A 13105-nucleotide genomic window follows, 5' to 3' on the forward strand; every position below is an offset into this window, starting at 1 on the left:
TGCTGATTCAAAATGGGATATTTTTGTTTATTTGTTCAATTGAATATTGTGGCGAATTTTCTTTTTGCGTGCCGATTCAAAATATGATATTTTTTTGTTCAATTGAATATTGTGACGAATTTGCTTTCTGCATGCCGATTCAAAATGGGATATTTTTTTAACCTGGCAATTGCTCCGCACACGGTTCAACTAAATGAGTGTGTGCGATCCACATCAGAAAGCATACATCAATCATAGCGGAACCGTCGGTGATACATAGCAGATCGCAAACGATTTGCAGCGCTACTACGTGTGCGTAGGGTCTCCGGAACCGTTTGTGATATCGCATTATCGCACACGAGAACTGGGAGTAAACCGTGCCCAATGTAAAATACAATCTGAGTCGTAATTTTTTCAGGAAACGTGTGGGATCCCAAACGAAAAGCACACGTCACTCTTGCGGCAACCGTCGGTGATACCCAACAAATCACAAACGGTATGCAGCACTTGTATGTGCGCGAAGGGGCTCCTGAACCATTTGTGATAGAACCTTATCGCATACGGTAATTGTTGGCAAACGTGTGCGATGGAGTCTTGCATGGCAGATGGGTTACGTAGAAAACTCATGTGCCATGGGGCACAAATCGCACATAGTTCATATGTTGGCCCGTGTGCCTTACATACTGTTTCCCAAACGGTTCATTATGACAGACCGTATGGTTTCAATGCGTCGTCAGAAACGTTTATTCACCGATACCACACGTGCGAAAGAATTTAGTCTACGCTGCATCGCACACGATTGCATTTTGGAAGGCCTCTAGATCACTGCTCCTTATCCCCGACGGTTTCTGGGTCGTGTGGGAAGAACACCCTATCGCCCACACTCACTTGGCGACTGTCCCAAATGTCGTTGTGGAAAGGGGTTAAAAATCGTCTGTACAGCACCGACGCGTACTAGTGATAGAAGAGTCAAAGAAGATTCACTGATAATCTGATCATAAACTCACCATTAATCGGATCTCAACAAACGCATGCAAAAGAAGATTACATCGAATAGAACTCCAAGAACATTGTATTGAACATCAAAGAGAGAGAAGAAACCTTCTAGCTACTAGCTATGGACCCGTAGGTCTGTGGTAAACTACTCACACATCATCGGAAGGGCAACAAGGTTGATGTAGAGGCCCTCCATGATCGAATCCCCCTACGGCAGAGTACCGGAACAAGTCTCCAAATGGGATCTCATGAGGACAGAAACTTGCAGCGTCGGAAAAGTATTTTTGGTGTGCCCTTTGGTATACGGGGAATATTTGGGTATTTACGGAGCTAAGATTAGGGTTGGAAGAGTCCTAGGAGGCCCACAAGCTCATAGGGCGCCCCCCTAGGGCGCGCCTGGTGAGCTTGTGGCTCACCCGTGTCTCTTCTGGCCTCCTCCTGGAGCTTCGTGGGCGTCTTCTTGTCCAAGAGAAATCATCAAAAGTTTTTGTTCCGTTTGGTATTGATTTTCTGTAAAAAGACAAAACAAGGAAAAAACAGCAACTGGCACTGGGCACTGGGCACTAGGTTAATAGGTTAGTCCCAAAAAATGATATAAAATTTGATATTAATCCTTATAAAACATCCAAGATGGATAATATAATAGCATGGAACAATAAAAATTTATAGATACGTTGGAGACGTATCAGAAACGAGGAAACCGAGTACCTTGCCAGACGGAACCCTGAAGGTGCATTTAGCGGGATTGAGTTTTATACCAAAGAGGTGCAAGTTCGCCGAGGTCTCGACGAGGACTGTCAGGAGGTCAGAACCTTTCCTAGACTTGACCACGAAGTCATCCTTGTAGGCCTCCACATTCTGACTGATTTGCTTTTGCAAGCATTTCTGAATCATTCGCTGGAGTGTAGTTCCAGCATTTTTCATTCCGAATGGCATAGTGATATAGCAAAAACACCCGAACGAGGTGATGAATGCTGTTTTTATTTCATCCGGACCATACATTCGGATCTGGTGGTACCCGGAGTACGCGTCCAGAAACGAGAACCTCTCGCACCCAACAGTATAATCTACTATCTGATCTATGCGGGGGAGAGGGAAATAATTTTTCAGGTAGGCATGATTAATGTGCTTGAAGTCGATGCACATCCGGAGAGAGTTATTCTTCGTCGGCACCATGACGACGTTGGCGAGCCACTCAGAGTGGTACACCTCTCGGATGAACTCGGCGACCAAGAGCCGCACTATCTCCTCGTCGATCGCCTTGTGCTTCTTTGTAGAAGAGCGTCGAAGGTACCCTTTGACGGGGCTTCATCTTTGGGTCGACACAGAGCCTATGCTCAGCCGGTCCCCTGGGCACACCTGGCATGTTGGAAGGCCTCCATGCGAAGATGTCCTAGATCTCACAGAGGAACTGGATGAGCTCGCCTTCCTATTTGCTGTCGAGGGTGGTGGAGATGTTGGTTGGGGTGGCATTCGGATCCTCGGGATGAATGTGCACTGGCTTCGTCTCTCTGGCCGACTGGAAAGCGGATTCCATAGTCAGCTTCTTGGACTTCAGCGGATCACTCGAATCCACTGCCTTCTTGTATTCATCAAACTCAGCTAGCGCCATCTGCTCATCAGCTATCTGGGAGCCCTTCTGGAGGCACTCCTCAGCTAGCTTCCGATTGCCTGTGATAGTGATCACACCATTCGCCCCTGGCATCTTAAGTTTAAGATACACATAACATGGTCGGGCCATGAAACATGCGTAGGCTGGCCTACCCAGGATGGCATGGTAAGCACTCCGGAAGTCTACCACTTCGAAAGTCAGTCACACCTTCCTGAAGTTCCACTCTTCGCCAAATACGACGTCGAGGGCAATTTTCCCGAATAACTTGGCCTTCTTCCCAGGGATTACCCCGTGGAACTACATGTTGATTTTCTTGAGTCGGGACATCAGAATGTCCATCGCCTCAGAGTGTCGGTGTAGATGATGTTCAGGCCGCTGTCACCGTCCATGAGGACCTTACATAGTCGGACCCCGCCTACAGTCGGATCGACCAGCAGAGCCTGCCGCCCAGGGTTCGGTATGTGGGTCGGGTGATCCGACTGATCGAACGTGATGGGTGGCTTGGCCCAATCGAGGTATTTGGTGACAGTCGGGACTGCCATGTTGACCTCTCGATTTATAACCTTGAGGCGGCTCTTGCTCTCGATGCCGGGAAAGATCATCAGGACTTTTTCGACGTTGGGATACCCGAAAGTACCCTTGCCCCCATCGTTGTCGTCGTCTTTGTCCTTGTCCCCAGAGGGATCCTGCCGCATCTTGCTTCAGGAGTCGGCACTCCTGAGTGGTTTGCTTGGGCAAAATCAATTTTCCCTCATCATCTTTCTTCGTGTGGATCTGGCAAGGCTGATCGAGGATGTTGAGGGAGTCCTGGATTAGGGGGTCCCCGGGCGTCCGAGCTATGTGATATGGGTCGGACTGATGGGCTGTGAAGATACATGATAGAAGGTCTTCCCCCGTGTCCGGATGGGACTCTCCTTCGTGTGGATGGCAAGCTTGGCGTCCAGATGTGAAGATTCCTTTCTCTGTAAACCTACTTTGTACAACCCTAGGCCCCTTCGGTGTCTATATAAACTAGGGGGTTTAGTCCGTAGAGGCAATCATAATCATACATGCTAGACATCTAGGGTTTAGCCATTACGATCTCGAGGTAGATCAACTCCTGTAACCCCTATACTCGTCAAAGTCAATCAAGTAGGAAGTAGGGTATTACCTCCATTAAGAGGGCCCGAACCTGGGTAAACATCGTGTCCCCTGCCTCTTGTACCTTCGATCCTCAGACGCACAGTTTGGGACCCCCTGCCCGAGATCGGCCGGTTTTGACACCGACATTGGTGCTTTCATTGAGAGTTCCTCTGTGCTGTTGACAGAAGGTTCGATGGCTCATTCGATCATCTATAATGATGCCGTCTCGGGGGAGACTTTTCTCCCCGGTCAAATCTTCGTATTCGGCGGCTTCGAAGTGCGTGCCAACTCGATTGGCCACCTTGAGCAGATCGACAGCTACGCCCCTGGTCATCAGATCAGCTTTGGAAATCTGAACTACATCGCCGACATCTGAGGAGACTGGATCTTTGAAGGGTCCGCGGCCCCGACCGCCGCTCTGGCCTCAGACCCAAAGCAGACTACTAGGCCCGAAGACGGGAGTTTAGAGCCCGCCGGACTCTCTGCAATTATGGAACTTACTACCAGAGATCCGGAGGGGACTGCGTCATCGGCAAACCCGAAGTCGAACCGGGCTCCCCTTGTCGCTAAAGTGTCAGACTCTCCCTCTGACTTCGGATCCGAACTCTTGAGGTCCGTGTCAAGCGCGCCTGGACAGGAGGCTCTCACCCCGGCTAGCCCTACGGACTCTCGCTTCCCTGTACAAACCTCGCTCCTAAACGAGGCTCTGGACTTAATGCGATCCCTCGCCATTACAGAGGAATCACTACTGAATCACGCCCAGCCCAGACTAGGGACTGAGAGCGGGGAATTTACATCCCACCCACCACCCACTTCATAGCCACTGTCGAAGATTTAACCGACATGCTGGACTATGCCTCCGAAGACATCGACAGCATGGACGACGATGCCAGAGACGAACAAGGCCAAGACCCTCTGTTTACCGGACGTTGGACGGCCACCTCCACATATGATGTATACATGGTGGACACACCCAGAGAGGATGACGACGATGGCAAGAAGGATTCGGTTGAGGACAAGCCTCCTGAAGCACCTCCGAAGCATCGACGTCAGCGGCACCGCTCAAAGTCGCGTCGTGTCGGTGTACAAAAGTGGGGGCCCTTTTTTACCCCTTTACTTGTGCACGGGCAGTCAGAGCCGCGCCCGCGGCCACACTAAGTAGGGCAGAGGAGCAAAGACAAAGGCACAAGCCGGGCCAAGCAATGCCAAGACCAGAGACACAAAGAGAAAGAGGGCGAGGTCGACTGCCCTGGCAAGACCCTTGCCGGGGGGCCTCCGCAGCCCCGTTAAGAGCCTTGCCGAGGCAACTTGCCCAACGCCAGAAGAGCGCGTCACCCTTGAGCCAAGGGTTCCAACACCATCAACCACATTGGAACCAAGGCTCGGGAGGCACCTCCATGGTGGCATGCAGATCTTTGTGAAGACCTTAAGCACACAGGATCAGATGAGGAAATCCACGAGACCCCCGGCAAGATCCTTGCTGGGGACGACCGCGATGCCACGGCAAGACCCTTGCCGGGGCCCCGACAAGACCCTTGCCAAGGACACCTGCGGAGCCACAGCCAGACCCACGTCTGCCAAGACTCCACCGCCGTTACCATACAGCTGCCAGCCCAACCAGCTGGGCAGGCACCTGCGTGGCGACGCGCAGCATCCAGGCCAACTCAGCAAGCACCTACGTGGTGGCATGCAGATCTTCATGAAGACTCTGCCAGCGTGCCAACCCAGCAGCCAGCCAATGTGGCACTACAACGCCTCATCAGCTCGGACGCGCGTCGGAGCTAGGCAAGGCAGCGACAGCTGGGACGAGCTTCCTTGCCATCCCCGATAAAGCAAGAAGGGCACGTCGCAGCACATTAAATGCGTTTGTCCGACGCTGCCAGAGGATAAGCTTGTACACTGTATACCCTTCCACCTCCTGTGTGCCACTGTGGTGATCCCTTTTGACTATAAAAGGAGGCCCGAGGCGTACTGGAGAAGGATTCGGATCTTTGGGACTACGCATGCACTGGAGCTAGTTCGAGAGCTCAAGAACACTCAAATATACACCAAAGCAGGACTAGGGTATTACGCATCCTTGCGGCCCGAACCTGGGTAAACGATCTTTGTGCTGGCTACCAGACCCGCTCTTTGCACAACTCCGCGCCCGCCAACCGTAGAAGGGATCCCAGTGATTCCATAGGTGTCGTTTCCACCGACATCTTTGGCGCGCCAGATAGGGGGTGCAGTTGTGAAAATCTGGTCTAGATGTTAGTTTAGTAGTTCTTCATCGCCATGGCTCCCAAGAAGAAGACGATCACGGCGATCAGTTCATCGGGAGCCGAACGGCCCGTACCAGTGCGGGCGAGTGGTGGGGCGGTCGCGGACGGAAGCCGAGGCATGGCCCGCGAACACCCACATCGCTCTGGCAGTCAAAGCCTGGCGAACGGCGTCATTCGTGCGCGAGACGACGGGCCGCACGCCGCCAAATCCAAAGATGGAGCCGGGGCCCCCGCGGGCGGCACGGGGCCCTCCAAGGGCGGCGTCGTGCCGCCCATGGGCGGCGCGGCGACTTCCAAGATGCCTACGCCGGCGCCCATGACGCGCTCTTCCCAGGTTGTGCGCGACGAGCAGCGTCACCACGCTGGTGACCCCGGGCGCCGCCGTGGGAAGAGTCATGTGCCTCATTCGTGGGACATAGAAGGCCAGCATGCACGCCGAGGCACTGGCAAAAATGGCGCACAGACGCAAGGCCGTGATAGAGCTCCTTCTAACGTGGTTAGAAGTCGGAGCGCATCACGGTCCACGCAGCTTTTGCCGCCACCCACGCCAGCAGAAGCTTTGGTGCGGGCGCAGTTGCTCCTTGACTTTCCTCCTGCTGTGAAAAAGCTCGACGAGTGGAGAGCCACCATCCGGAGCCTCGTCGGCGTTGCCAACAAAGATGAGCCGCGACCAGCGGGGCCCTCAGTCCGCCGCTCCGTCGAGCCACCACATGCTAGTGGTGGAAGGACCGGAGGTGTTGCGGCCACGGTGCACTCTGCTCCCCTTGCCAGCCACCGCGGGTGTCGGTCCATCGTGAGGACGCTTGTGATAACATTTCCATAGCATCGTCCGACCCACGGACCCACCACGATCAGCGCCAAGTTCTTCGGGAGCGAGCTCATGAAGACGCTCGAACCACCATCGAGCGCCAGCGCGAAGCACGCAACCAGTCAGATAGGCGGGCGGGGCCCACTATGGACCACCCAGCACCAGGAGGCTCTGGCGGCCTACCCTACGAGGTGGGTTGCCCAGCCTTTACCCATGAGCTGCGGTAGTTCCAGTGGCCCTCCCACCGCATGTTCAAGCCCGACGTTGGCGAGAAGTACAACGGCAAGACCCACCCGTCGGAGTTCCTCAGCATCTACACCATCGCGATGCAAGCTGCTGGAGCTCGCGACGACTAGGTGCTTGCCATTTACTTCCCATTGGCACTTAAACCCAATGTCATTTCATGGTTGATGCACTTGCCGGTGGATTCCATTTCTTGTTGGTCGGATTTGTGTCATGAGTTCGTTGGCGCCTTCACTGGAGGCCACCAAGCTCATGGCCAGGCAAGCGATTTGCATATCATCCCCCAGAAGGAAGGTGAAAACCTGCGCAAGTACATACAGAGGTTCAGCCGGGTGCAGTACAACATCCCAGATGTTCATCCCGCCGTTGTGATCAGCGCATTCCATCAGAATGTGCGCAACCGCAAGATGCGTGAAGAGCTGGCGATGAACAAGGTCAAAGACGTGGCCAAACTTTATGTTCTGGACGATAGGTGCGCTCGAGCTGAAGAGGGGAGGAAGTACCCCGACGAGGACGCCGGTGCGGAAACCGACTCCACAGACGAAGACAGAGCCGCCCCAACGAAGAAGGGTCAGCGCCGCAACAGGAAGCGCAAGGGCAAGACCGTGCTTGCCGTCGAGGGATCCGAGTACACCGGCGCTGCCAAGAAGGCCAAGGCAGACGACCCCCGCAAGGAAATTGCCGGGTGCACCGCTTGCCGGGCCTTGGCGGCTGCTGACAAGCTAGGAGGCTCCGACAAGCAGTACTGCTAGATCCACCGCACCAAGAGCCACGACCTCTAGAATTGCCGACAAGTTGAGCTGCTTGCTGAGAAGCAAAAAGTTGAGTATGAGAGGCGGGACAAGGAGAAGGGTCAGGATGGTGCTGAAGGATCCGGCAAGAAGTGTGGCGACCAAGGAGGTCGCCGCGGCAAGGATAACCAGCAAGAGAGGCCCGCCCGGGGCCGCGACAAGAAGCAGGAAGACGACGGTCATGACGAGGACGACGAGTCCGCCGAGCATGAGTTCCAGAAAGCTACGGAGGCCATGTGCGTCGATGGTGGCGCCTCGCTGCACACCTCTCACCGCCAGCTCAAGCAGTGGGCGCGTGAGATCACAGTAGCGGAACCATCATTCGATGCTCAAAAGCCACTGAAGTGGTCCAGCACGCCTATCATTTTTGACACCGAGGACCACCCTGATCGCACAACTGCGGTCAGGTGTTTTGCCATTGTTGGTTTCGCCAACAATACGCAACCTCAAGGTGACAAAAATGCTAGTTGACGGCGGGGCCGGTCTGAACTTGATCTCGCCTGTTGTGATCAAAAGGCTGCAGATTCCTAATGGAGACCTCGAAGAGACGGGCACATTTCAAGGGGTCAACCCGGGAAGGAGTCAGCCGAAGGGTAAGGTCACGATGCCCATGACGTTTGGAGGCGAGTTGAACTACAGGACAAAGAGGATTCTTTTCGATGTAGCCCAGATCCCCTTGCCCTACAACAGGATCCTCGGCCGCCCAGCACTAGACAAGTTCATGGCGGCCTCACATTACACCTACAACACGTTGAAGATGCCTGGGCCGATGACCATCATCACCGTCCCCTCCGACAAGAAGGATGTGTTGATCTGCGCTGACCAACTCTACTGGGAGCCAGTTGCAGCGACTGCCGCCAAGGCACTTGCTCCTGCCGCTGAAGCCCCGGGAGGGAAGAAGACCGGCAAGACCGCTCGCACCCACTCTGGCAAACACACCTCTTCGGAGTGATGTGCTCCCGTCGAGGACGTGCCAGAGAGCTCCACCGACAGGAGCAACAAATCCAGAGCTGCACCACCAGAGACCAAGAAGGTGTCCGTCAAGGAGGATGGCGCAGGAGGGGCTTTCACCATAAGCTCCTCCCTTGATAGCAAATAGGAAGGCGCACTCATCACCTTCCTGCGGGCGAATGTCGATGTGTTTGCATGGCAAGCATCTGATATCCCCGGCGTTCCCAGGGAGGTGATTGCGCACCATCTTGCTGTCTGTCCTCATGTGCGACCCGTTAAGCAGAAGGTCAGGAAGCAAGCTTTGGAACGGCAGGAGTTCATCACGGAGGAGATCAGGAAGTTAGAAGCGGCAGGCTTGGTGAGGGGAGTACTTCACCCGACGTGGTTGGCCAATCCGGTGGTGGTGCACAAGGCAATTGGGAAGTGGAGGTTGTGTATTGATTATGCAGATATCAATAAAGCTTGTCCGAAGGACCCTTTCCCGTTGTCGCGCATTGACCAGATTGTTGACTCCACGGCTGGGTGCGACTTGTTATCGTTCCTTGATGCCTACTCAGGATACCACTAGATCTTCATGACGAGAGAAGATGAACAGAAGACAGCATTCATCACCCCATGTGGTACGTATTGTTTTTTACGAATGCCTTTCGGGTTGAGGAGTGCTGGCTCAACGTTTGCAAGAGCATCCAAATTGGTTTTGAGCCTCAGCTGCATTGAAACATGGAAGCTTATATGGATGACATAGTGGTCAAAACCAAGGACAGGGCAACACTCGTACAAGATTTAGAAGAGACGTTTGCGAATTTGCGCAAGATCAACCTCAAGCTGAACCCTGAGAAGTGTGTCTTCGGCGTTCCGTCTGGCAAACTTCTCGGGTTCTTTGTGTCACAGCGTGGGATCGAGGTGAATCCAGATAAGATCAAGGCCATTGAGCAGATCGAGGCACCTAGGCGGATCAAGGATGTATGTCGGCTCGCTGGCTGCGTTGCCGCCATGAGCAGATTCATCTCCAAGTCTACTGAACGTGCCCTTCTCTTTTTCAAAATCTTGAAAAAGGCGGGCCCGATAGAATGGACCCCAGAGGCCGAGGCAGCCCTGCAGGATTTGAAGAAGTACCTCTCCTCTACGCCAATACTGGTTGCGCCTAAACCACAAGAACCGTTGCTGCTATATCTAGCGGCAATGAACCAAGTGGTCAGCGCCGCGCTAGTGGCACAGAAGGAGGTCGACGAAGGGGCAGTGGCAACGGCGGGGCTGGCGGATGGCAAACCAGAGCTCCCCCGGCAAGGCCTGGTGCTAGTAAGGCAAGGCCCCCGGCAGAGTCTGACGCTGGCGAAGCAGAAGCGACGCAACCAAATGAAATAGTGCAGAAGAAGAAGATGATGCAGCACCCGGTTAACTTTGTCAGCTCCCTCTTGTAGGGGGCTAGGTCAAGGTACTTCGGTGTGCAGAAATTGCTCTTTGACCTCCTTATGGCCTCGAGGAAGCTCTGTCATTACTTCCGAGCACACGAAATCACCGTCGTCACCCGCTTCCCGTTGCAACGGATCTTGCATAACCCAGACACAATCAGGAGGATTGTGGAATGGGCTTTGGGACTGTCGAGCTTTCGTTTGAAGTTTGAAAGCACTTCGAGAATTCAGAGTAGAGTCTTGGAAGAGTTCATTGCGGAATGGACATCAACGCCCGACGAAGAGATTCAGGAGACCGCTCTCCCCGGCAAGGAAACATGTCGCGACTGGATTATGTACTTTGATGGGGCTTTCTCGCTGCAAGGCACCGGTGCTGGTGTGCTGCTCGTCGCACCCACCGGAGAGCACCTCAAGTATGTAGTCCAGATGCACTTTCCCAGGGAGATGTCAACAAACAACACTACTGAATACGAGGGGTTGCTTGCCGGTCTCAGGATCGCAGCAGACCTCAGAATCAAGAAGATCATCGTCAGGGGTGATTCACAGCTTGTCATCAAGCAAGTTAACAAAGATTATCAAAGCCCATTGATGGAGGCCTACGTAGATGAAGTGAGGAAGCTGGAAGAGCATTTTGACAGTATACAAGAGGAGCATGTTCCGCGAGTGGAGAACGGCATCACCGACTACTTGTCGAAACGCGCTGCCTTCAAATTGCCTGTGGAACTAGGTACTTTTGTGCTTCGATTAACTCAACCATCCGTTGAACCATCGACGGGGCAGAACAAGCGGAGGAAGTCAGGCCCCGGCAAGTACTTTCCCGCCGAGCTCCCAGGAGCCGCCGGCAAAGATGTGGCCGTGGACACTGAGCCTGCCATGGGGCAACAGACTCCGGCAGGGCGTCAAGCCCTGGCCATAGAGACACTCGCTCCCATGGCAGAGGAAATGCCTTTGGTCCTTGCCGTCGAGCCCCAGGCTCCGGCATGGGCACAACATACCGTCCGATTCCTCCAAACAGGGGAACTCCCTAAGGAGCAGGAAGAAGCGGAGAAATTAGCCCGTCAATCTACCATGTATCAGTTCATCGATGACGTTCTGTACAGAAAAAGACCAAACGGTGTGAAATTGAAGTGCATTCCCCGGGAGGAAGGACTGGAGCTGTTGGCAGAGATACACGGAGGCATATGTGTCTCCCACATAGGGTCGAGGTGTTGGGGAACGTAGTAATTTCAAAAAAAATCCTACGCACACGCAAGATCATGGTGATGCATAGCAACAAGAGGGGAGAGTGTTGTTCACGTACCCTCGTAGACCGACAGCGGAAACGTTATCACAACGCGGTTGATGTAGTCGTACGTCTTCACGATCCGACTGATCAAGTACCGAACGTACGGCACCTCCAAGCTCTACACACGTTCAGCTCGATGACGTCCCTCGAACTCCGATCCAGCCGAGTGTTGAGGGAGAGTTTCGTCAGCACGACGGCGTGGTGACGATGATGATGTTCCACCGACGCAGGGCTTCGCCTAAGCTCTGCAACGGTATTATCGAGGTGTAATATGGTGGAGGGGGCACCGGCTAAAATATCGTATATCAAGTGTGTCTAGAGGTGCCCCCTGCCCCGTATATAAAGGAGCAAGGGGGAGGCCGGCTGCCCTTGGCGCGCCAAAGAGAGAGGGGGAGTCCTCCTCCTAGTAGGAGTAGGACTCCCCTTTCCTAGTCCTACTAGGAAAAGAAGGGGGGAAGGAAAGAGAGGGAGAGGGAGAGGGAAAGGGGGCTGCGCCCCCCTCTCCTAGTCCAACTAGGACTCCTCCTGGGAGGGGGCGCGCCACCTCCTGGCTGCTGCCTTCTCTCTCCCCTCAAGGCCCACTAAGGCCCAATACTTCCCCGGGGGGTTCCGGTAACCCTCCGGCACTCCGGTTTAATCCGAAACACTTCCGGTGTCCGAATATGGTCGTCCAATATATCAATCTTTATGTCTCGACCATTTCGAGACTCCTCGTCATGTCCGTGATCACATCTGGGACTCCGAACAACCTTCGGTACATCAAAACATATAAACTCATAATATAACTGTCATCATAACTTTAAGCGTGCGGACCCTTCGGGTTCGAGAACTATGTAGACATGACCGAGACACCTCTCCGGTCAATAACCAATAGCGGGACCTGGATGCCCATATTGGCTCCCACATATTCTACGAAGATCTTTATCGGTCAGACCGCACAACATACGTTGCTCCCTTTGTCATCGGTATGTTACTTGCCCGAGATTCGATCGTCGGTATCTCGATACCTAGTTCAATCTCGTTACCGGCAAGTCTCTTTACTCGTTCCGTAATACATCATCCCGCAACTAACTCATTAGTCACAATGCTTGCAAGGCTTATAGTGATGTGCATTACCGAGTGGGCCCAGAGATACCTCTCCGACAATCGGAGTGACAAATCCTAATCTCGAAATACGCCAACCCAACAAGTACCTTTGGAGACACCTATAGAGCACCTTTATAATCACCCATTTATGTTGTGACGTTTGGTAGCACACAAAGTGTTCCTCCGGTAAACGGGAGTTGCATAATCTCATAGTCATAGGAACATGTATAAGTCATGAAGAAAGCAATAGCAACATACTAAACGATCGGGTGCTAAGCTAACGTAATGGGTCATGTCAATCACGTCATTCTCCTAATGAGGTGATCCCGTTAATCAAATGACAACTCCTGTCTATGGCTAGGAAACATAACCATCTTTGATTAACGAGCTAGTCTGGTAGAGGCATACTAGTGACACTCTGTTTGTCTATGTATTCACACATGTATTATGTTTCCGGTTAATACAATTCTAGCATGAATAATAAGCATTTATCATGATATAAGGAAATATATAATACTTTATTATTGCCTCTAGGGCATATTTCCTTTAGTCTCCCACT

The 13105-nt window shown here is 53.2% G+C and overlaps 1 protein-coding gene across 1 annotated transcript; it reads right to left on the reverse strand.

Annotated features, from left to right (window-relative positions):
• Positions 1-2404: 2404 nt before the first annotated feature.
• Positions 2405-3282, reverse strand: LOC141021831 (uncharacterized). Its single transcript, XM_073497676.1, has 3 exons — positions 3151-3282; positions 2795-2884; positions 2405-2680 (listed from the first exon to the last, which is right to left on the reverse strand). The coding sequence occupies exons 1-3, from the start codon at positions 3280-3282 to the stop codon at positions 2405-2407; spliced, it is 498 nt and encodes a 165-aa protein (XP_073353777.1).
• Positions 3283-13105: the final 9823 nt, after the last annotated feature.

This window comes from Aegilops tauschii, chromosome 4, assembly GCF_002575655.3.
Source record: "Aegilops tauschii subsp. strangulata cultivar AL8/78 chromosome 4, Aet v6.0, whole genome shotgun sequence".
NCBI lineage: Eukaryota > Viridiplantae > Streptophyta > Magnoliopsida > Poales > Poaceae > Aegilops > Aegilops tauschii.

Coding starts and splice junctions, on each gene's coding strand:
- LOC141021831 (XM_073497676.1), bottom strand. CDS start 3,282: ATGCGGCAGGATCCCTCTGGGGACAAGGACAAAGACGACGACAACGAT. Junction 2,885..3,150: donor AGAGCAAGAGCCGCCTCAAG/GTTATAAATCGA, acceptor ATCAACATGTAG/TTCCACGGGGTAATCCCTGG. Junction 2,681..2,794: donor AAGAGTGGAACTTCAGGAAG/GTGTGACTGACT, acceptor CTTAAACTTAAG/ATGCCAGGGGCGAATGGTGT.